The 23,063-nt window shown below is 38.8% G+C and overlaps 1 protein-coding gene and 1 pseudogene across 4 annotated transcripts in view; one reads left to right on the plus strand and one right to left on the minus strand.

The window, feature by feature from the left end:
• Positions 1-23,063, plus strand: part of PTPN2 (protein tyrosine phosphatase non-receptor type 2) — a 54,347-nt gene that overhangs the window by 5,334 nt on the left and 25,950 nt on the right. For all 4 annotated transcript variants that reach the window (XR_004984497.2, XM_036419365.2, XM_036419367.2 and 1 more), the window contains exons 2-4: positions 4,638-4,728; positions 17,679-17,779; positions 20,933-21,031. Coding sequence is in view for 3 of the 4 variants with exons in the window: in XM_036419365.2 (XP_036275258.1) it covers positions 4,638-4,728; positions 17,679-17,779; positions 20,933-21,031 (291 nt within the window). In the remaining variant the exon portion in view is untranslated. The remainder of the gene's footprint in view (positions 1-4,637; positions 4,729-17,678; positions 17,780-20,932; positions 21,032-23,063) is intronic.
• Positions 5,408-7,447, minus strand: LOC118707801 (annotated as a pseudogene).

The raw sequence follows: 23,063 nt of genomic DNA on the forward strand, positions 1-23,063 counted from the left end.
TGCAGTCTCCTGCTGTCCTGTCTCCCTGCCTGTTCCCTTTGTTCCCTTCTCTGCTCATTCTCTTCTAGAAAGTAAACTAGCGCTATGGACAGATAAGAACTAGAAAAGCAATATTATAATGAACATAAGTGGGCTCTTCACTTTATCAAATAAGTATACATATGATTTGTTTCCCCTAGAAATTCCTATCTAGATTCTCTATGCTCTGTTCCCTGTGGTAGTTCCACTGAATGTTCCATTAAAGTCGTTATTTCTTTTTGGTGAGCAGTTAGAGGCAGAGAATATTTAAACCAGTTAGTAAATTAGGACTTTTGATAATACCCTCCATTACTTTGGATAATAGTGACTAGCCATATGCTAAGTCAGTTTAGCATAGAAGAGTTAAAACATAGTAGCTGACAGCTGAGAAAGACAATTCAGCAAACTAATTTAAAAAAATATATATATATTTTATTGATTTTTTACAGAGGAAGAGAGAGGAACAGAGAGTTAGAAACATCGATGGGAGAGAATCATTGATCAGTTGCCTCTTGCACACCTCCCACCAGGGATGTGCCCTCAACCAAGGTACATGCCCTTGACCGGAATCGAACCTGGGACCTTTCAGTCCACAGACCGACGCTCTATCTTCTGAGCCAAACCGGTCTCGGCTCAGCAAACTAATTTTGATTATAACTTTAGATTCTACTGATTTTAGTAAAATACTAAACTTTTCTGTTCTATTGTTACTTGGAATGATGTTCTATCTTGGCAGGCATTGTGCAAAATTGCCATTAATAATGAATATAGTGCTGCTGTCCTACCTGATTTGGCTCAGTGGATAGAGTCAGCCTGTGGACTGAAGGGTCCCTGTTCGATTCCGGTCAAGGACATGTTCCTTGGTTGCAGTCACATCCCCAGTGGGGAGTGTTCGGAAGGCAGCTGATCAATGTTTCTCTTTCATCGATGTTTCTTTTTTTTCTTTTTTTTTTAAAATATATTTTATTGATTTTGTACAGAGAGGAAGGGAGAGAGATAGAGAGTTAGAAACATCAATGAGAGAGAGTCATCGATCAGCTGCCTCTTGCACACCCCCCACTGGGGATATGCCTGCAACCAAGATACATGTCCTTGACCGGAATTGAACCCGGGACCCTTCAGTCCCCAAGCCGACACTCTATCCATTGAGCCAAACCGGTCTTGGCTCATCGATGTTTCTAAGTCTCTATCCCTCTCCCTTCCTCTCTGTAAAAAATCAACAAAATATATTAAAAAAATTAATATAGTGCTATTTCATTTTTCGTAGTGCTATTTTAAATGTATTTAATGTAGTGTTAATGTTCTATTTATGGTAGAGTAATGGTTATAGTTTGTAAATACTTTTGAGACCTTTAAAATGAAACCTGTGAAAGAAATGTCCAATGTATATAAAACCCTACAAAATTTACCATGTGACTTTAAGGGTTTTATAGGCCCCCTAAAGACTGTTTGAGGTTGATGACCTACAGATAGAAGGTCAAGAAACTGATTTAAGATGAAATACTTTCATCTATGGATTTCTGTTATCTTTTCAAATGTGATAGTTTCCTATCTTCTAATTCTTTAACAATCCAGTATATCTGGTTTAATATATTCTACATTCTATCAGTTTCATTTGGTTCACATCACTCATTTGTAACTTTAATTCAAACTGCTCTCATTCCTCTGCAGAAAAATCTCATACTGAATTATTTTATTTCTTCTTTCACTGTATTTGAACAGTTTTGTATTCTGAAAACTATCAATTCCTCTTAACAGTTTACTTAATAGTACTTCTAGGAATTCCTTAAGTGGGTTGGAGTAAGGTCATATGGTTCCTAGAATGTGTACCACACTGTTCCTAGTTAAGGGTTGGGGTAACCTTAGAAAATTGTAGTCAGTTCATGACGATAGGAATTACTTCTGTGGTATTTATGTTTTAACCAGCGAAGTTATAAACGGGTTCACATTTCAAGTTGGAAAGTTTTTATTTTTTAAATCTCTATTACTGTAATTTAATTTCCATCATTGTCAGGGTGAAATAGTTATTTCATAATATTTTATTAAATAATGTTTTTGTACTTGGTACATATCTTTGTTCTACACAGTGCACAAAACTTTATGTCCTTGTTTACTGTGGAGTGTTCTGCCTTGAACTGTTGTGGTGGAACAACAAATAAGAATTAGGGCCCTGCCGAAACCGGTTTGGCTCAGTGGTAGAGCTTCGGTCTGCGGACTGAAAGGTCCCTGGTTCGATTCCGGTCAAGGGCATGTACCTTGGTTGCGGGCACATCCCCGGTAGGGGGTGTGCAAGAGGCAGCTGGTCGATGTTTCTCTCTCATCGATGTTTCTAGCTCTCTATCCCTCTCTCCTCCTCTCTGAAAAAATCAATAAAATATATTTTTAAAAAAAAAAAAAAAAGAATTAGGGCCCTAACTGGTTTGGCTCAGTGGATAGAGCATCGGCCTATGGACTCGAGGGTCCCAGGTTCAAGATTAAAAACTAAAAATAAAAAAATAGGAAATTGGAAAAGAGTAATCTATTTATTTTTAATAAGAAAAAACTAGGACTTTAAGATAATCCCAAATCGATAGATTTTCTATTTATGGGATAACATAGCTAAATTTCTTTTTTTTTCTATTTAAGGCCCCTAGTTGATTCCTGAATTATGTGATAGTTAAACATTCACTTTTATTTTTATTTTTAAAAATTTTTAAAAAATATATTTTATTGATTTTTTACAGAGAGGAAGGGAGAGGGATAGAGAGCTAGAAATGTCGATGAGAGAGAAACATCAACCACTGCCTCTTGCACACCCCCTACCAGGGATGTGCCCGCAACCAAGGTACATGCCCTTGACCGGAATCGAACCTGGGACCTTTCAGTCCGCAGACCGATGCTCTACCACTGAGCCAAATCGGTTTCAGCAAGCATTCACTTATTATTATTTATTTATTTTTATTAGTTTCCAAGAGAGAGAGAAACATCTTGAGAAACATTGAATATTTTGCTTCTCAAAAGCACTGCAACCAGATTAAACCCACAGTGTGGGTATGTGCCCTGACGGGGAATCAAACTGGCCACCTTTTGGTGCACTGGACAATGCTCCAAGCAGCCAGGGCATTGTTCACTTTCTTTTATTAGTCAAATGTTTGTGCATATACTCTGCCTGAAGATATTGTGGAGGGACAATCAAGTATGAAGCTAAATATCCTGCATATTTCAACAACTATTATTTTAGACTAGAGGCCCAGTGGACGAAATTCGTGCAAGGGGCTTGGCCTTCGCAGTCGTGGCAGGCAAGGGAACCCAGAGTAAGGATGTTCATCAATAAATTAGTTAAATAATTTATTTGTGCTTAATTTCTAGAACTATCTGGTGTTTGACTTTTTTTTCTTTTTCTTTTTTTATTAAATTATTATCTTTGTACATATTTTAAGATTGCCCCCCCCCCCCATACTTTTAAAATGCTTTTTTTCTCAAATGTGTTAGTGTGGGGGGGGAAAGCCCAAATTAAATGTTGCTGTTAATGCATACTATTTTTTTTTTTTTTGGTAAGTTTCTGTTTTTTACCTGAATTCTTCAAATTATCCTATATAATGAAAGGCTAATATGCAAATTGACCGAACTGCAGAATGACCAGCATCTATGACCCGCACTGACCACCAGGGATGCAGATGCTCAATGCAAGAGCTGCCCCCTGGTGGTCAGTGTGCTCCCACAGGGGGAGTGCCACTCAGCCAGAAGCTGGGCTCACAGCTGGCGAGCACAGTGATGGTGACAGTAGCCTCTCCCGGCTCTGCGGTAACGCTGATGTCTGACTGCCCACACGGAGTGGGCCTAAGCCATCAGTAGGACATAGCTGAAGGGCTCCTGAACTGTGAGGGTGCAGGCCAGGTTGAGCCCTCCCTCTACCCCCTTATCCCCCATGCATGGAATTTGTGCACCTGGCTTCTAGTATTTCATATGAAAGAAAAAACCTACTGATGTTGGATACACGTATCTGCACCTAATGCAGGCATAATCTCACAGAATTTCTTCCATCGTGGGATACAGAAAACCACAAGGGTCCTAAAAATGTGCCTCTGGCCTAGTGGTTGTTGCTAATCATTTATGGCTCCAGAAATAAAATTTGAGTCTATTTCTGGACTAAAAGTAAAAGTTATATGACATGAACATAAAAGAAATAGGTTACAATTTTAAGATAGAAACTTTGTAATGTAGTTAGATAATATTAAGAGAGTTTAGTCAGAAATTTGAATATGATGTAGTAATCTTAGACACCTCATTGCATTCTATGTGTCATAAAATGTTTAATGTTGCCTTATAGGTGTTGAATATAGCATGACAGTAAATAAATATATTAAGAGAAAAGACTTTCGTGCCTGAAGGACCTCAGTTCAGTCCTTGGGTTTGCCACTTACTAGCTTTGTGACCTTTGGTAGGTGGTTTAGCCTCTCAAGTCATTCCTTGCATTGGTATTGTAAGAATTGAATGAGGTAATGCATATAATATGTTTTGCATAGTACTTGGCATATTACAAGTGTTCAATAAGTGTTATTTTGTCCTGGCTGGGAAAGTATCTGTTTTGCTATATAAAATTTAAAAGGAATATTAAAATATATTTTTGTTATTTTAAGGAAATTCGAAATGAGTCCCATGACTATCCTCATAGAGTGGCCAAGTTTCCAGAAAACAGAAATCGAAACAGATACAGAGATGTAAGCCCATGTAAGTACCTGTGGGTTTGTGTGCATATTTATGTTTGTTGATTTGTTTTAGGAGGCAGGATACAGTGAAAAAGAAGGTTTGATCAGGGTTGATAAGTACAGTAACTTAAAAAAAATGCCCCTGACTGGAATCGAACCTGGGACCTTTCAGTCCGCAGACCGACGCTCTACCACTGAGCCAAACCGGTTTCGGCTTCAATGGTTTTAATACTGGCTTTTCGTATGCCATTCTTTCACATAACACTTTCTCTACGGGTCATCTTTTAGATTTGATACACATGAACACACAATTTTGTGAACAGTTGTTACACCAGGGTTTAGAATTAAAATGCGCCGAAACCGGTTTGGCTCAATGGATAGAGCGTTGGCTTGGGGACTGAAGGGTCCCGGGTTCGATTCCGGTCAAGGGCATGTACCTTGGTTGCGGGCACATCCCCAGTAGGGGGTGTGCAAGAGGCAGCTGATCGATGACTCTCTCTCATCGACGTTTCTAACTCTGTATCTCTCTCCCTTCCTCTCTGTACAAAATCAATAAAATATATTTTTTTAGAATTAAAATGCATTCAGATACTATATATGCATCTTAATTCCTTTTACTTCTGTATTTACATTCCCCTTTTCTCTTCTCGTATTGTTTATATACACCTTTCCCTCTCTCTCGGGTTTTTGTTTTATTTTTCTTACTCAATCTTGCCAGAGTTTGTTACTCTTATCCAAGAATCAACTTTCTGGCCAGGCACAACTTTCTGTTTTAATACAGACATTTAAGATAGTAAATTTTCTTAGTAGTAGTTTTTTTTTTTTGTTTGTTTGTTTGTTTTAATCCTCATCCGAGGATATATTTCCCATTGATCTTTAGAGAGAGAGTAGAAGGGAGGGGGAGAGGGGGAGAGGGAAAAACATCCATGTGAAAGACACATGGACTGGTTGCCTCCTGCACCTGCCCTCACCAAGGGGCCAGATGGAGTATGCAATGAAGTACGTGCCCTTGACCAGGAAAAGAACCTGAGACCCTTTGGTTTGTGGGCTGATGCTCTAATTACTGAGAAACATCGGCCAGGACTCTTAGTAGTAGTTTTTTTGTTTTTTTTTTACAAGTTTTTTTTTTTTTTAATAAATCTTTATTGTTCATATTATTACAAATGTTCCTCATTTTTTCCCCCTCCATTGCTCCCCTCTGCCCTTTCCCCATCCCCCATTGTCCTCATCCATAGGTGCACAGTTTATGTTGTCTCTTCCCGCACCCCCCCCTCCCCTTTTCCCTGGGAATCGTCAGTTCACTCCCCTTCCATACCTCTGATTCTATTATATTCACCAGTTAATATTGTTCATCAGATTTTTTAATTCCCTTGGTTTTTAGATTCACTTGTTGATAGTTATGTATTTGTTGTTTATAATTTTTATCTTTATTTTCTTCTTCTTTCTAAAGAGCCCCCTTCAGCAATTCATATAATTCTGGCTGGGGGTGATGAACTTCTTTAGCTTTTTTTTATTTGTGAAGCTCTTTTGATTCTGAATGATAGCTTTGCCGGGTAGAGTATTTTTTGGCTATAGGTTCTTGCTATTCATCACCTTGAATATTTCTTGCCATTCCCGTCTGGCCTGCATGGTTTCTGTTGAGAAATCAGCTGACAATCGTATGGGTGCTCCTTTATAGGTAACTACCTGCTTTTCTTTTGCTGCTTTTAATATTCTCTTTTTGTCTTTTGCTCTTGGAATTTTAATTATGATGTGTCTTGGTGTGGTCCTCTTTGAATTTCTTTTGTTTGAGGTTCTGTGCACTTCCTGGACTTGAAAGTCTAATTCTTTCCCCAGGTTGGGGAAGTTTTCTGTCACTATTTCTTTCAGTATGTTTTCAATATCTTGCTCTCTTCTTCTGGGACCCCCCCATAATTCTGATGTTGGTTTGCTTGAAGTTGTCCCAGAGGTTTCTTACATTATCTTCAACTTTCTGGATTCTCTTGTCTTCTTTCTTCTGTGGAGGAATGTCTTCTGGCTCTTTATGTTCTCAATCTTTTACTTGATTCTTGCGATCTTCCATCCTGTTTTTAGGACTCTGTATAATATTTTTTATTTCAGACAATGTCTTCTTTATTTCCAGTTGATCCCTTTTCATATCCTCATAGGTCTCATTTATTTTATTTGCCTTTTCTAGGAAATTCTTGAAAAACCTTATAACCGTGGTTTTGAACTCTATATCCAGTCGCTAGTTGTCCTCCTTTTTTTTCCGTTTGTGATCTGTTTCCTTGTCTCGGCATTTTCACAGCTTCTCTAAGTTGGTAGCGTGGCTTTGTGTGCTAAGGTGTCATATATGGTTCAGTGGGTCAGCTTCCCAGTTACCTGAGGTGGACACTCTTGGTGCACCCCTTTGTGAACTGTGTGTACAGCCTTATTGTAGTTAAGTCTTTTTTTTTTTTTTTTTAAGATCTTCAATTGATTTTTTTTTAATTTATTAAAAAAATTTTTTTTATTGATTTTGTACAGAGAGGAAGGGAGAGAGATAGAGAATTAGAAATAACGATGGCCCGTTTGGTTCTTCTCCAATGTCTCCTCTTCGAGTTGTACCTGATTTTATTACCAGTTTTCATCCGAATCCATTGGGGAATGGGCCGATTCTACTTTTGTTTCTTGGCCAGGAACCTCTTGATCCTGAAAGTCTTGTGGGAAGACATGGTGAAGGAGAGGCGAGCGCACACACCTCGATGGCGGAGAAAAAGAGCAGTAGTAGCTTATTTTCTTTCTTTCTTTCTTTCTTTCTTTTTGTTGTTGTTGTTTTTGTTTTTTTTTAATTTATTTATTTTCTATATAAATCATAGCTGGTCTAAAATCACATATGCTGGTAGAGCCAGAGTAGACATCAGAATACACATCTTATGGCCCTTTAGCCTTCTCTCACCCATTTTCTTTCATCTGTACCACAGAATTTCAGATATCTATACTAAATAGTCTTTCTGATCTCTTTCTCTCTTTTTGTTGAACTAGTCTACTCTCAAAATCAGTTAATAGTTTCATTTCCTGCTTATGATTTAATAGTGATTTGTCATCCTGACAAAATTCTACCATAGCTTAACATTTGTTATGAAAAACTTCCTGAATTCATTATATAATCAGTGTTTGAACACTTACTAACCTAAATTGTTATGATACTGTACTAGGTACTATGAGAAAATGGAAGTAGAAACCCTTTTTCTCTGATAGTCAGATTTAGGAGGTAAAACTAATGAAATGAGACTAACACATCAGTACAGGATTTCTCAACTCTGAACTTAAATTGCAGGCTGCTGCTCTTCCCTTTGTTCACTGGGCTCAAATCACATTCTTTGTATCCCTCAGACACATCAGACATGTACCTACCTTACGGCATTCACTCTTCTGTGTGTTTGTAACTCTCTTAACCAAATATCCATGATTGACCTCCAAGTCTTTGCTTAAATGTCACTGTCTCATTGAGACCCACCCTGACCACCTTTTTTACAATTGCAAGCTACTCACTTTTCATTCTCACTGCCTCTGCTTGGTTCAGTACTCCACCTCTTGATTAAACTGTTGACTGAAAATTCTGAGTGTTGAAAGTATTAAATGCAAAGAACAGATCATCCTTAAGTTGCCTGACCTAACTTACTGCTTAGGGATCCCTTCTTTTCTTCTCAGCCCTGACACCACCCCCTCCTCAGCCTAGAAGGGACCACCATCTGGGGCCATAGACATGTAGGTTAAGAATGGAGTGAGGAGCCGGGACCGGTTTAGCTCAATGGATAGAGCGTCGGCTTGGGGACTGAAGGGTCCCGGGTTCGATTCCGGTCAAGGGCATGTACCTTGGTTGCGGGCATATCCCCAGTAGGGGGTGTGCAAGAGGCAACTGATCGATGACTCTCTCTCATCGATGTTTCTAACTCTCTATCTCTCTCCCTTCCTCTCTGTACAAAATCAATAAAGTGTATTTAAAAAAAGAAAAAAAAGAATGGAGTGAGGAGTGTCTCCTGTCACTCTGCTCCCCAGCTTTAGTTTTATAAATGTAGTAGTAGGATTCCTTGTGGCTTGGTCTCCAAAGCCTTTTTACTTATCTATGCATTGGCTTTAATTGGGTTCACAACAAATACTCTGCCCCATGCAGGTAGGCCCAAGTAGGACTCTGGAGGTTGTGTTTGCCATTGAAATGGAGAAGTTTCAGAACCAAAGACGACCTTGCTTTGCTTATTTTCATATTCTTCTTGGGGCCAGAGGGCTCTGGGCAGCTGGACAAGGAAGAGAGAGGGGCTTAGCTCGCAATCTTCCTAACTTTTCTTTCTTTCTTTTTTTCTTTTTTAAAAAAAATATATTTTATTGATTTTTTACAGAGAGGAAGGGAGAGGGATAGAGAGTTAGAAACATTGATGAGAGAGAATCATCGATCAGCTGCCTCTTGCACACCCCCTACTGGGGATGTGCCCGCAACCAAGGTACGTGCCCTTGACCAGAATCGAACCCGGGACCTTTTAATCCGTGGGCTGACGCTCTATCCACTGAGCCAAACTGGTTTCGGCATCTTCCTAGCTTTTCTAAACCAAAGTTCTGCCATATGACCAGCCCAGCCTTGCTGCTAGTTTTTTTCTTTCCTATGGATTTTTGTGCAAATTGGGAAGCAGGATTTTCTATGTGGAAGACACATATTGGTATAAGAGGGAAGTTTTTGTTTTTCAGGAAGTCCTCTATTTGGTGTCTTTTCCCTCATTATCTTTTCTCAATCTATGTAAGGGGCTCTGGCCACCATCATCTCCTGTGATGCCAGAGGTCTGCCACCCCAGCTCTTTGCCAGAGCTCTAATGTCCCTTCCAGGGACACTGGCATTCTCTAGGGTGGCGTGCGGTATGGGTGTGCAGGCGTGGTGTGGAGGTCAGGGGCATGTAGGGAGAACTCATTATCCTTTGGAGCTAGTAAGGAGGGTTGGCTTAGAGCTTGGAAAGTGCCACTTCTGGCAGGTTTGGAATTTTTCAAATAAATTCTTATTTGGTAGTTTTTTTTTTTTTTTTTTTTTTAATATATTTTATTGATTTTGTACAGAGAGGAAGGGAGAGAGATAGAGAGTTAGAAACATCGATGAGAGAGAGTCATCGATCAGTTGCCTCTTGCACACCCCCCACTGGGGATATGCCCGCAACCAAGGTACATGCCCTTGACCGGAATCGAACCCAGGTCCCTTCAGTCCCCAAGCCAATGCTCTATCCATTGAGCTAAACCGGTCCCGGCTTATTTGGTAGTTTTAAAAAAAGATGAAACCATCACAGTGAGGGTTCCATCAAAGAGGTGGTGTAAAGAAAATAGGTCATGGACTGGATCTTCAAGGAAGTGAGGGTGTGATATAGTTGAAGGTGGAAATCGCACCCTAGGTGAAGAACAGGATGAAAGGCAATGCCAAGGAAGAGCTCAGGGGGCATGTATAGGATGGCAAAAGAACCAACTTGGATGTATCCAAGAGAGCCATGTAGTGTGGCAAAAGTGCAGTCTCCAATGGAACAATCTTCCTTTCACTTCATGGTACTTATTCTTGATCTCTGCCTTGGTGTAACCTGTTGAGGGTAGTTATGATGAATGTCAATCCTCCATTCTATTTGACATGATAGACTTTCCAAAAGGAGATTTCTTACAGTAATTATAAACTAGGTGAAACTGGATTTTTTTTTTTTTTTTTTTTTTTTTTTATTTTTTTTTTAACTTACTATGACAGTATTGAAAGAGGAAGCAAATCTGTATTGTCAGCTCAGGCCACAACTAGAGTTTAGTCATTTCTTGATAGGTGAAACCATTTTTCAGAAAACATAACTGTTTAAGGGTGGGAGGTAAAGGAATCTTCAGACATTTGTTTGATTTGTATCCAACTTATGTAGCAGTTTTATTGGGCATTGCATTTCTTCATGACTCAGTGACAAGAATTAAGAGCAGATGGTGTCCCCATAGAAAAAAGTATATGTATATGTTCTTTTTTTAATATATATATATATTTTATTGATTTTTTACAGAGAGGAAAGGGGGGAGAGAGAGCCAGAAATGTTGATGAGAGAGAAACATCGACCAGCTGCCTCTTGCACACCCCCTACCGGGGATGTGCCCGCAACCAATGTACATGCCCTTGACCAGAATCAAACCTGGGACCTTTCAGTCCACAGACCGACGCTCTACCACTGAGCCAAACCGGATTCAGTGGTAGTTCTGCTATTGGTGTATTGGATATTAAGAAATAAGATTCCTTATGAAGTGTGGTTTGTTGCTTTTGTGGTGTATCATGCAATAAATATAGTCTGAACTCTTCATTTTTCTCATTTTGCTGGAGTCTTTAAAAGATAGGAAAGAGGAAGATAAACATATTTAAATAATGATAAAATATTGTGAGCCTTGGTATATGTTTATAGCAACCAAGGTACATGCCCTTGACCGGAATCGAACTTGGGACCCTTCAGTCCACAGGCTGACACTCTATCCACTGAGCCAATCGGTTTCGGCAGAACTGTTATTTCGATAACCTCATTTCAGAGGTTCCTGGACAGAATAAACAATGCGAGATAAGAAAGCATGTAACTTTGTGGGGATTTTTCCTAATTCAGAAGTCAAAAGTTTGTTTTGGAATGAACAGTTCACAGATTTGGGGCTGATAGTAAAAGGGCATGGAAAACAGACTTTTGATTCCTAGGTTGTAGGGACGACCATGTCCACTCTTCACAGATATTGGAGAAGAGGCATTGTTCCTTTTTGTTGTCTTGGCTAGAGAATATAAATCAAAAAAGTCACAATTTCACATATAAAGGCTTTGGTAGTTGTACTTTCTAAAATGTGTATACATAACTATCTTTATAGATAGTTTTAAAGTGATATGTTTAACACCAGAAGCTCTCTTATGCTTTTTCTCGACACAGAGTCTCTTCTGAATTAAAATAGTTATTTACACTTTTAATTGTTTATTTTAAGTGTTTATTCATCTTCTTACTAGAGCAGAAGAATTAAAATAAATATATATCTGCTGGAGCCATCAGGCTCAGCCACCTGTTGTGCGGATGATCAAATAAATTTGTGATCCAAAAATATAAAAAAATAAAAATAAAATAAATATATACCAATATAGGTGTATTTCAAAGTTTTGTTTTTAACCAGCCCTGAAAATATGGATTCAGCCAACATTTATAGACTGTTCTAAATAGCCATACTGTTTTCCAAAGGATTAATTTATTTTTTCAGTCTTCGCTGCTAACAGAATTAAAAAATAAATCCTCCCCCCCACCCCTCCATTCAGTGTTCCTTTGCTTCTGCTGACTATGGGAATAAATGTTAGAGGAAGCATGGCCCTGCTTGGGGGCAGGCTCTGCACGACCCCCCACCCACACCCCATGCTGGTCAGGTAGCCCTTATTTCTGACACCTTAGGCTCTAGGAACATTATTTGTTGGTTTAATTTAATTTTGATTTTGTTAATCCTCACCGAGTATATTTTTCCCATTGATTTTTCAGAGAAAGTAGAATTGGGGCGGGGCGGGGGGGGGGGGGCCCCACATCGATGTGAGAGAGACAATCTCCCTCGCACACTTGCCCTGACTGGGTAGAGATGGAACCTACACTTAGGTATGTGCCCTTGACCAGTAATCAAACCCAGCAGGGACACTAACCACTGAGTCACACAGGTCAGGTTTAATTTAATTTTTTTATTGTTGACACTATTGCAGATGTCCTTCATACTCTCCCACATCCTTGTTCACCTCCCCCCAGGGCCCACCTCCCCTGCTCTTGGCTGTCACCACACTATTGTCTATGTCCTTGGGCTATGCATATATGTTCTTTAGTTAATCCCTTCACCTTCCTTTATCCAGCCCCCCCCCCCATTCCTTCACCCTGTTCCCTTCTGACATTTGTCTAGATCTATGTGGTTTGTTTTTAAAAATATATATTTTATTGATTATTTTACAGAGAGGAAGAGAGGAATAGAGAGCTAGAAACATCGACAGGCTGCCTCTTGCACACCCCCTACTGGGGATGTGCCCGCAACTAATGTACATGCCCCTGACCGGAATCGAACCCGGGACCCTTCAGTCCACAGACCTACGCTCTATCCACTGAGCCAAACCGGTTTTGGCTAGATCTATGTTTTAACAGGTGTGTAATTCTGTTTTTTTTAATGAATTGGAGTGACACCTGGTGTCAATTATAGTTCAGAATCCTTGAAGGCAGGGTATGAAAGCACTTAAAGATAGACTGCTGCCAAAACCAGTTTGGCTCAGTGGATAGAGCATCGGTCTGTGGACTGAAAGGTCCCAGGTTCGATTCTGGTCAAGGGCATGTACATTGGTTGCGGGCACATCCTTGGTAGGGGGCATGCAGGAGGCAGCTGGTCGATGTTTCTCTCTCATCAACGTTTCTAGGTCTCTATCCCTCTCCCTTCCTCTCTGTGGAAAATCAATTAAAAAAAAAAAAAAGAGAGAGATTGCTGAAGGTCTTTCGGTGACCTGTCCCCTCCAAAGCTGTGGGAGTGTCTGGGATGGTGACATGCAGCATAACCAAATTACCCGCACCCTAGAGAGAACCTTCCTGATTTTGTGGATTCTTGCTTCTGTTGGCCAAATTGTTTTTGTTGTTGTGCAATAGATATGATTAACCTTTGGGGTTTATGTTCTTTCTGTGATTACAACATGAGGCAATGCATTCCTTTATTGTTATATTTTAGTGTATCTTGAATTTTAAAGATTGAAAAGCCTGTATTATTCTTTTGATACATGTTATCTAGGAGATATATGAACTTTACATTTTATTAATTAGGTAGCTGACTTTTGCTATCTCATAACAGTTAAAGGGTGATTAAACTGTTTAAAAAAAAAAAGTGACTTTAAAAAAAGTGCTTGCTGACATCATCTTTCCGAGAACACTAGTATAAGTGATTTACTATAACAAGATCTAAGTTTTTCCTGTTGGCAAATGACATGTAATATTTACAGAGATCTTGGGTTCAGTCCAGCAGAAACATCTCAGATAAATTGATGTATGAAACTAAAACCATGCAGTATTTTCTTTCACATGGACATAATGTAAACAGTTTTTCTAGTTTAAAGGTAGGAAAGAGAATAGATATTTAGTATTGATTTCTTTGAGGGAAGCAGCTTGTAATATATGCTATCCTCCATAGTTAAAGGTCAAATATATATTCAATTTGTAATTCAGTTATCTGTTTCTAACAGTTGTATATTTAGATTTCTAAATGTTAATTCTGTTCTTATTCATGTGCTTACCCTCCTTATGTCATGCTTTTCTTTTTCTGTTCAAATGATAGCAGGTAAGGTTTTGTACTCAACATATTTAAATTGGCATAAATTCTCAATCTGAGATTTTTTACTTTTAAAAACTTTTTAGAAATATACCTGAACTATTGTAATACTACCTAAATAATGATGCACTTTTAGTTATCTTTGAAAGAATTGTAATACTACAATTGTATTTCAGTTTTTTTTTTAGCATTAAATTAAATATAGTTTACTGCTAAAAGTAACTTAAATATACAATAGTCCCCTCTTCTGCACAGTTTTACTTGGAGATTTTAGTTACCTACGGTCCAAATATTAGTCTGAAAATATTAAATGGAGAATTCCAGAAATAAATTATTCATAAGTTTTAACTTTTTTTTTTTTTAATTGATTTTTTACAGAGAGGAAGGGAGAGAGATAGAGAGCCAGAAACATCGATGAGAGAGAAACATCATCAAGGAGCCTCTTGTACACCCCCTACTGGGGATTTGCCCGCAACCAATGAACATGCCCCTGACCGGAATCGAACCTGGGACCTTTCAGTCCGCAGACCGATGCTCTACCACTGAGCCAAACCGGTTTTGGCAACTATTCATAAGTTTTAAATTGTGTGCCCTCCTGAGTAGCTTGATGAAATTCGATCTGTTCCATTCCACCTGGTCAGGGCCCATTCCTTTGTCCAGCGACTCCACACTGAAGATAGTCTCCACCCTTTAAGTCACTTGGTAGCCCTCACAGTTATCAGAAAGACAGCACATTCACATAACTTTATTACAGTATCCTACCTAATAAAATAGTAAAATGCAAATTAACCACCACTCCACGCCCACAGGCCAATCAGAGCCCATATGCAAATTATCCCCAACCAAGATGGTTTCAGCCACAGAGGCTTGGGTTTCTCTGGTAACGGAAGAAGCCAACCTTTCCATCTGCCCTGGTCTGCCTAAGCCTCCACTCCAGGCTACAAGGTTTCAATTATATAAGATACATAAATTCCAAACAGATCGGCTGCCACCATGGAGCAAGCAGGAGGCTTGGCTCTGCTCCAGGCTACAAAGTTTCAGTTGTAGAAAGTAAATTCCAGATACCAGGGCTTCTGCTTGGGTCGCCAGGAGGTGTGGCTGGCCTGCAAACCATCACAGGCCCCTCACTCTGGCTGCCCCACACCCCAAGGGAACCCCCACCCTGATCAGGGACACCCTTCAGGGCAAACCAGCTGGCCTCCACCAGTGCATCAGGCCTCTATCCTATCTAATAAAAGAGTAATATGCAGATTGACCATCACTCCAACAAGATGGCTGCCTCCATGTGGTCAAAGATCCTGCTCCCATGTGGACACAATATTGCCACCACAAGATGGCCAGCAGAGGCGGGCAGTTGGGAGGGACCAGGCCTGCAAGTGGGGGCAGTTGTGGGTGATCAGGCAAGCAAGAGAGGGCAATTGAGAGGCACCAGACCTGCAAGTTAAAGGTGATCAACCCTGCAGGGGAGGGCAGTTAGGGGTGACCAAGCCGGCAGAGGAGGGAAGTTGGGGGCAAACGGGCTCGCAAGGGAGCAGTTAGACATCAATCATGCTGGCATGGGAATGGTTAGGAGTGTGGCAGGCAGAAGCAGTTAGGGACAATCAGGAAGGCAGGCAGGCAAGTAGTTGGGAGCCAGCAGTCCTGGATTGTGAGAGGGACAGCCCTCGAGGAGTACCAGGTTGGAGAGAGTGCAGGCTGGGCTGAGGGACATCCCCCATCCCCATGCACAAATTTCATGCACCGGGCCTCTAGTGTAGTTATAATTGTTTTACTTTATTACTAGTTATTGTTAATGTCTTACTGTGCCTTATTTATAAGTTAAACTTTATCATAGTTATGTATTGAAAAAAATATACATAAGGTTCAGTATGTTTCAGGCATCCAGCAGATAAGTGGGATTATAGTAGCTGAATGCAGACCTATTGAGGGATGAAGAAAATTATATAGGTACTATAGAAATCTCGTCTCATCAATTTGAGGCCAGTTTTTATTTTTTCATTTTTGTTGGTAGGCACCAGGAATCTAGATGATCTTTTTACTTTGGGGAAGTTTGGGGTGGGACTGGGACCCCTTGCTTCTCACTGGGCCCTCCACAGATTAGTTATCACACCTCATTAAAAAAAGTCACCGTGGGTGTTGTATCAGACAAGCTTGTACCTCGCCTCCACCCCTCCTACCAGTCTCGATGTATTTTCTCTACTTCTCTAGTTGTAGGATTTTCATTCAGCCAGATTTCAGGCAATTCTGAATGATACTTGTTCTGTATTTTAGTTGTAAATTTGATGTTATTGTGGAAGGTGGCAAATACCGGCATTTACCCATGCTACCATCTTGGTTGTCCTTAACATTAAGTCTTTAATTTGTTTTTACTTTATCCTTATATGGTATAAGAAAGTGGTCTATTTTAATTTGTCATGTCTGTTCAATTTTCCTAACACCATTTATTGAATAGACTGTCATATATCTCGTTGTATGTGCTTGCCGCCTTTGTCAAATATTAATTGACCATATAGGCATGGGTTTATTCCTGCATTCTCTATTCTGTTTTATTGATCTATATGTCTGTTTTTATGCTAGTACCATGTTGTTTTGATTACTATAGCCTTGATATTACAGCTTGATATCAGGTAGCATACCTCCAATTTCGTTTTCCTTCTTTAAGATAGATGTGACTGTTTAGAAGTCTTTTATGGCTCCCTATAAACTTTAGGGTTATTTGTTCTAGTTCTGTGAAATATACCATTGGTATTTTGATAGGAATTGCGTTGAATCTAAAGATTGCTTTGGATAGTATGGACATTTTAATAATATTAGTTCTTTTTTTTAAAAAAAATATATTTTTATTAATTTTTTACAGAAAGGAAGGGAGATAGATAGAGAGCTAGAAACGTCGATGAGAGAGAAACATCGACCAGCTGCCTCTTGCACAACCCCTACCCGGGGATGTGCCCGCAACCAATGTACATGCCCTTGACCGGAATCGAACCTGGGACCTTTCATTCCGCAGACCGACGCTCTACCACTGAGCCAAACCAGCTTCGGCATAATAATGTTAGTTCTTCTAATTCATGAACACAGTATATGCTTTCATTTATTTGTATCTTCTCCAGATTCTTTAGTATCTTAGATTTTTTTTAAACAATATTTTATTGATTTTTTACAGAGAGGAAGGGAGAGGGATAGAGGGTTAAAAACATGGATAAGAGGGAAACACTGATCAGCTGCCTCCTGCACACCTCCCACTGGGGATGTGCCCGCAACCAATGTATGTGCCCTTGACTGGATTTGAACCTGGGACCTTCAGTCTGCAGGCCGACGCTCTATCCACTGAGCCAAACCGGTTTAGGCAGTATCTTAAAATTTTTTGAATATAATTCTTTACCTTCTTGGTTGAATTTATTCATAGGTGGTTGGTTTTTTTGATGCATTTGTAAATGGGATTGTTTGCTTAGTTGCTTTTTCTGATAGTTCATTATTGGTGTACAAAAATGCAACCAATTTCTGAGTATTTTGTATCTTGCTCCTTTACTGAATTCACAAATCAGTTATAATAGGTTTTTTTGGTGGAATTTTTAGGGTTCTCTTCCTCTTTCATTTTATAAATATCTAGAAATTAAAATTAAAAATGGTAATGACAAGTTTGAAATAACAGTTACGGCTTATTCTCTTTTTCAGATGATCACAGTCGTGTTAAACTGCAAAATGCTGAAAATGATTATATTAATGCCAGCTTAGTTGACATAGAAGAGGCACAAAGGAGTTACATCTTAACACAGGCAAGTGGTGTGAGGTGGAGCAAGTTACTGACAGTGCAGTTTCTATGATTTTCTTTCTTTTTTTAAATCAATCTTTATTGTTCATATTAAGTTTCTATGATTTTCTATTTAAAACAGATAAAAGTATGTTTTGACTTCTTTTGGAAATGAAATGCTATTTCACTTCCTTCTTTTGCTATGTATATAATGAGTTATAGAAATTATGTTGTTTTACAACTTTGTATATTTAAGTTAAAAGTAAAGTTATTTTTAAAAATATATATATATTATTGATTTTTTACAGAGAGGAAGGGAGAGGGATAGAGAGCTAGAAACATCGATGAGAGAGAAACATTGACCAGCTGCCTCCTGCACACCCCCTACTGGGGATGTGCCTGCAACCAATGTACATGCCCTTGACCGGAATTGAACCTGGGACCTTTCAGTCCACAGGCCGACGCTCTATCCATTGAGCCAAACCAGTTTCGGCTAAGTAAAGTTAATTTTAATGTTATATATTCTGTGAAGGAAACATTTTTAATGAAATGGCTCCAGCCAGTTCTTTTCAGGCAAGTTCTTTCCTTGCTTTATACTTGATATAATGCCGTTGTTAATATTTTATTAGTTTTTTCCATTTCTCTCCATATAATCTGTATGATATCCAGAGACTTTTTGAAAGCTCTTCACTCCTCCCCTCTTTGGCATATATGTTTTTAGAGTATGGACACGCCCGAGGTGGTGTCTGCCTTTGGGCCTTTGTTTAGGACAGAGGACTGATTAGGAGACCAGAGAGCCTAGTGGTTCCTTTCGGCATTTTTGTCTCATTGTTTCTTGGCCCATTGGCCACACCTGTATTCCAGTACTACTTTTCTCCCATTCTGAGATAATATAAATTATTTTGGTTTAACTATATCAAGTAACCTGTATTTATCAAATAATATACATAATTAATAGTGATGTCATTTCCTCTAGTTAGTGATTTTTAAATATCCCAAAGATAAATTGTATATTTATGTAGAGAGAGAGAAATATTAATGTGAAAGAGACATCAATTGGTTGCCTCCCACATGTACTGGTACCAGGGCTGAGGATCAACCCATAACCTAGCCATGTGCCCTGACTGGGAATCGAATCTATTCTAACCAACTGAGCCACACCGACAGGGATGACTGGGTGTTTTTGTTTTGTTTTGTTTTTGTTTCCTTATATTCCAGGTCACTTCTTCTCTTCTTCATTGTAAGTTCTATGAAGACTGAGACTGATCTTGCCCTTGTACCTAGAACATTGGAAAGAAAACATGCTCAGAAAATATTTCAAAGGATAGAGAAAATTAGAGATGCTAAATGTTTATTATAACCTTAGTTTTTCTGATTATATTGTCGCTTTTTTATCATCTTTTCCTCTGACTTTTATGAATTTAAAAAATATATACATATCAGCCCCTTGGTATAAATCTTCATTTTATAGAAGAAAGTTGGTAGTATTGCTGGTAAGAGAGATAAACCTTTGTACTCTTTTAAAACTACTAACAGAATGTGGTGTGTGTGCATGTAGGTGTACACATAGGAGGGACTTCATTGGTGGGTTGTTACATCCATTTTTTTTAGTTTAAAGAAAAGTTATTAGTTTTTCTGGGGATTTACCCATTACTCTTTTTACTATTTCAATGTTCGTGTTTTTGTGTTTTTTGCTTTGTTTTTTTAAGAATTGGATCAAGCAATAGATAATATATGTTGAGTGAGAACAGTATCCTCAAACATTAGGGTGCAATTTCTTGGGATTCTCATTAGAATTCTAGTATCTTAATAACTTAGAAGCTTAGAGTTTATGAATTCAAATAATAGTTAAGAGCATCTGCTACATACCAGGGAATATAACTGCCCTATAGATGCTTTTAGTCTGGTACTAGTTGAATAACCTTGTTTTCCTTGTGGAGCTGAAGCTCAAGGCTGACCTGGCCCAGTATCCTCACTCTGCCCCTCACTCACCACTCTACCACCTGTCCTCTGAGGTGAATGTATGCTGAGTTACATTGAAACTCTTTTTTTTTTTTTTAACCTTCACTTATTTAAAATTAGTCATAATTTGGGCATGATCTTTCATCTCTTATTTGTCCTTTTTTCTGCCCTATGCTACACAATATGAAGATAATTGGAAGTACGTAATATGATTTGCTTTTTTTTCTCATCGCATTATTGTAGTACGTTGCCCCTTTAAATTCTACTGTTGAGGTCACACAAGCTATAGTTTTGTAGATGAACAATTATAGTGGTTTAGGTACTTTGAAATTTCTACTTTTTCTGGAATTCGTTTTGTAATTAATTGGGTTGGTTGGTCAGTAATGGCACAAATTCTCTCTTCTAAAAAATGTTTTTATTGATTTCAGACAGGAAGGGAGAGAGAGAGAGGGAGGGAGGGAGGGAGGGAGGGAGGGAGGGAGGGAGAGAGAGAGAGAGAGAGAGAGAGAGAGAGAGAGAGAGAGAGAGAGAGAGAGGAGAGAGAGAGAGAGAGAGAGAGAGAGAAACAGCAGTGATGAGAGAGAATCATTGATTGGCTGCCTCCTGTATGCCCCCCACTGGGGACTGAGCCCACAACCTGGGCATGTGCCCTTGACTGTAATCAAACCTGGGACTCTTCAGTCCACAGGCCGACACTCTATCCATTGAGTCAAAGTGGCTAGGACTCCTTTGATACTTTTTTTTGGGAGAGTGGAAGGGAGGAAGGAAAAAAGGAAGGAAGGAAGGAAGGAAGGAAGGAAGGAAGGAAGGAAGGAAGGAAGGAAGGAAGGAAGGAAGGAAGGGAGAGAGAGAGAGAGAGAGAGAGAGGAGAGAGAGAGAGAGGAGAGAGGAGAGAGAGAGAGAGAGAGAGATTTGAGAGAGACACATCTATTGGTTGCCTCCCACCTATGCCCAGACTGACCAGTGCTAGAAATTGAGCCTACAACCCAGGTATGTGCTGTTGACTAGAAACTGATCCTGTTACCCTTCAGTGCTCAGGATGACACTCTGACCATTGAATCACACCGCCAGACCCAGACCCAGATGTATTTTTAAATTCAAGTGGATTTAAAGTTGTAATTTACCAATTATGACCCAAAAGCATACTATGAGGAGTTTTCCTTGAGCCTCATTCCATCATCTTTCTCTTAATCTACTTTCTTCACTGTTCTTACAGGGTCCACTTCCTAATACAGCTTGTCATTTTTGGCTCATGGTTTGGCAGCAAAAGACGAAAGCAGTTGTGATGCTAAACCGAGTTGTAGAGAAAGAGTCGGTGAGTAATACTTAATATTTATAGCTTAGTGTCCTGCTTGTGATTGTTAACTTATAAATGTTTTCATATTTCTTTTGTGCTATTCATTTATAACTTTGGGTCTTTAATTGCTAAAGGCTAGTAGTCAGGGTGTTTCTTATGAAAAGAACTATGTGTGCTTTTCCTTTCTTACCTTAAATATTTAAGTAACAATTGCAGACTACTACCCTCGAAGATATAAATATAATGGAACAAATACTAACTAGTAGGACATATGAAACTTTTGAACACCTAGACTTTATTAGAATCTTTACAACTTATCATAAAAATTCTTGGAAGTTTTATAAAAGATTAAAGTGATGATATTTTAAAAATTTTTATAGATTATTATTGGCTGTTCAATCATGAGATAGTAAGTGGGAAATTTTTGAAATGTGAAGTCTTTTAACTGCAGCTTTAGGTTGATTTTCTGTCAACCCAGCACATTGGAAAGTATTATCATTAAGGTCTCTTTCAGCCTTAAGATCTTGGACTATTCTATTTCAGATTCCTGATTCTTATTGTTATCTAAATTTATAGTTGCCGGTTTCCTGTGGTGGTGAAAACTTTTCTAATTTATCTCTAATCTGAAGTGGCCTTGACATACCAGAATGCCTAATGTTACAGTGATTTTTCATGGTTTCCAATATGATATAAAAATTAAGTGATGATGGCATTGTCAGTTTGAGCAGCATTGCAAACTAGATGATTTATTAATTTTAGCCTTCACTTTGGTGTATTATTACTGTATTAATAAGATAAGATTGCCACAAAAAATTGGAGATCCTATTTATGGTGGTTGTATCTAGACACTTAAGAGGATTCAGGTTTAATTATTTCAGGGATGATTACTTCATAGGTGGTATGTTATTTATCAAGAGACCTATAATGTCTGATTATCTTTCTTTTTTATGATGTTAGCCATTTTGTTCAGTCCTTAGTTCCTTCGTTTAGGTGGTTATAAAATAATGATATTAAAATTTTATCGTTCCTTTTTGAGTTTATGTTAAAATACTTTATTAAAACTTTTTTTTCATTCTAGTTACTTGACCACTTTTATATAGAAAGAGCAGTTTTTAAAACAAAGTTGATTCCTTAGTGTCCTCAACAGGTGACCAATTAGGGTTTTTTTTTTAGTCTGAGGGAGGGGCATATCATTATTATGAAATCATGGATTAAATATTTTTGATTCATTTTACTTGAAAAGATTCCTGCTATCTCTTCAAGTTGGGCCCTGCATCCTTTTAAAACAAACCTAAGAGTCCTTAATAGCCTTCTTGCTATCTGGAATAACTACATATTAGCCGGGTCCGGTTTGGCTCAGTGGAATAACTACATATTGAAGGGTCTTAAAACTCTTCTTCATAGAATCTTAAAACTCTTCTTCATAGAATCAGGCATTTATTTTTTTTAATTTAATATGTTTTTATTGATTTTTATTGATTTCAGAGAGGAAGGAAAAGGGAGAGATAGAAACATCCATGAAGAGAGAGACTCATAGATCTGCTGCCTCCTACAAGTCCCCCACTGGAGGTCGAGTACATTTTATTGACTTTTTACAGAGAAGAAGAGAGAAGGATAGAGAGTTAAAAACATAGATGAGAGAGAATTATCGATCAGTTGCCTCTTGCACACCCCCTACTGGGGATGTGTCCACAACCAAGGTATATACCCTCGACTGGAATTGAACCTGGGACCATTCAGCCTGCAGGCCGACGTTCTATCCACTGAGCCAAACTGGTTTCTGCTGTTTTTATTGATTTTTTTAAAATATATTTTATTGATTTTGTACAGAGAGGAAGGGAGAGAGATAGAGAGTTAGAAACATCAATGAGAGAGAATCATCGATCAGCTGCCTCTTGCACACCCCCTACTGGGGATATGCCCGCAACCAAGGTACATGCCCTTGACCGGAATCGAACCCGGGACCTTTCAGTCCCCAAGCCGACGCTCTATCCATTGAGCCAAACCAGTCCCGGCTGTTTTTATTGATTTTTAGAGAGAGAAGTATAGA

The sequence above is a fragment of the Pipistrellus kuhlii genome, unplaced genomic scaffold (assembly GCF_014108245.1).
Source record: "Pipistrellus kuhlii isolate mPipKuh1 unplaced genomic scaffold, mPipKuh1.p scaffold_m20_p_6, whole genome shotgun sequence".
In the NCBI taxonomy this organism is placed as follows: domain Eukaryota; kingdom Metazoa; phylum Chordata; class Mammalia; order Chiroptera; family Vespertilionidae; genus Pipistrellus; species Pipistrellus kuhlii.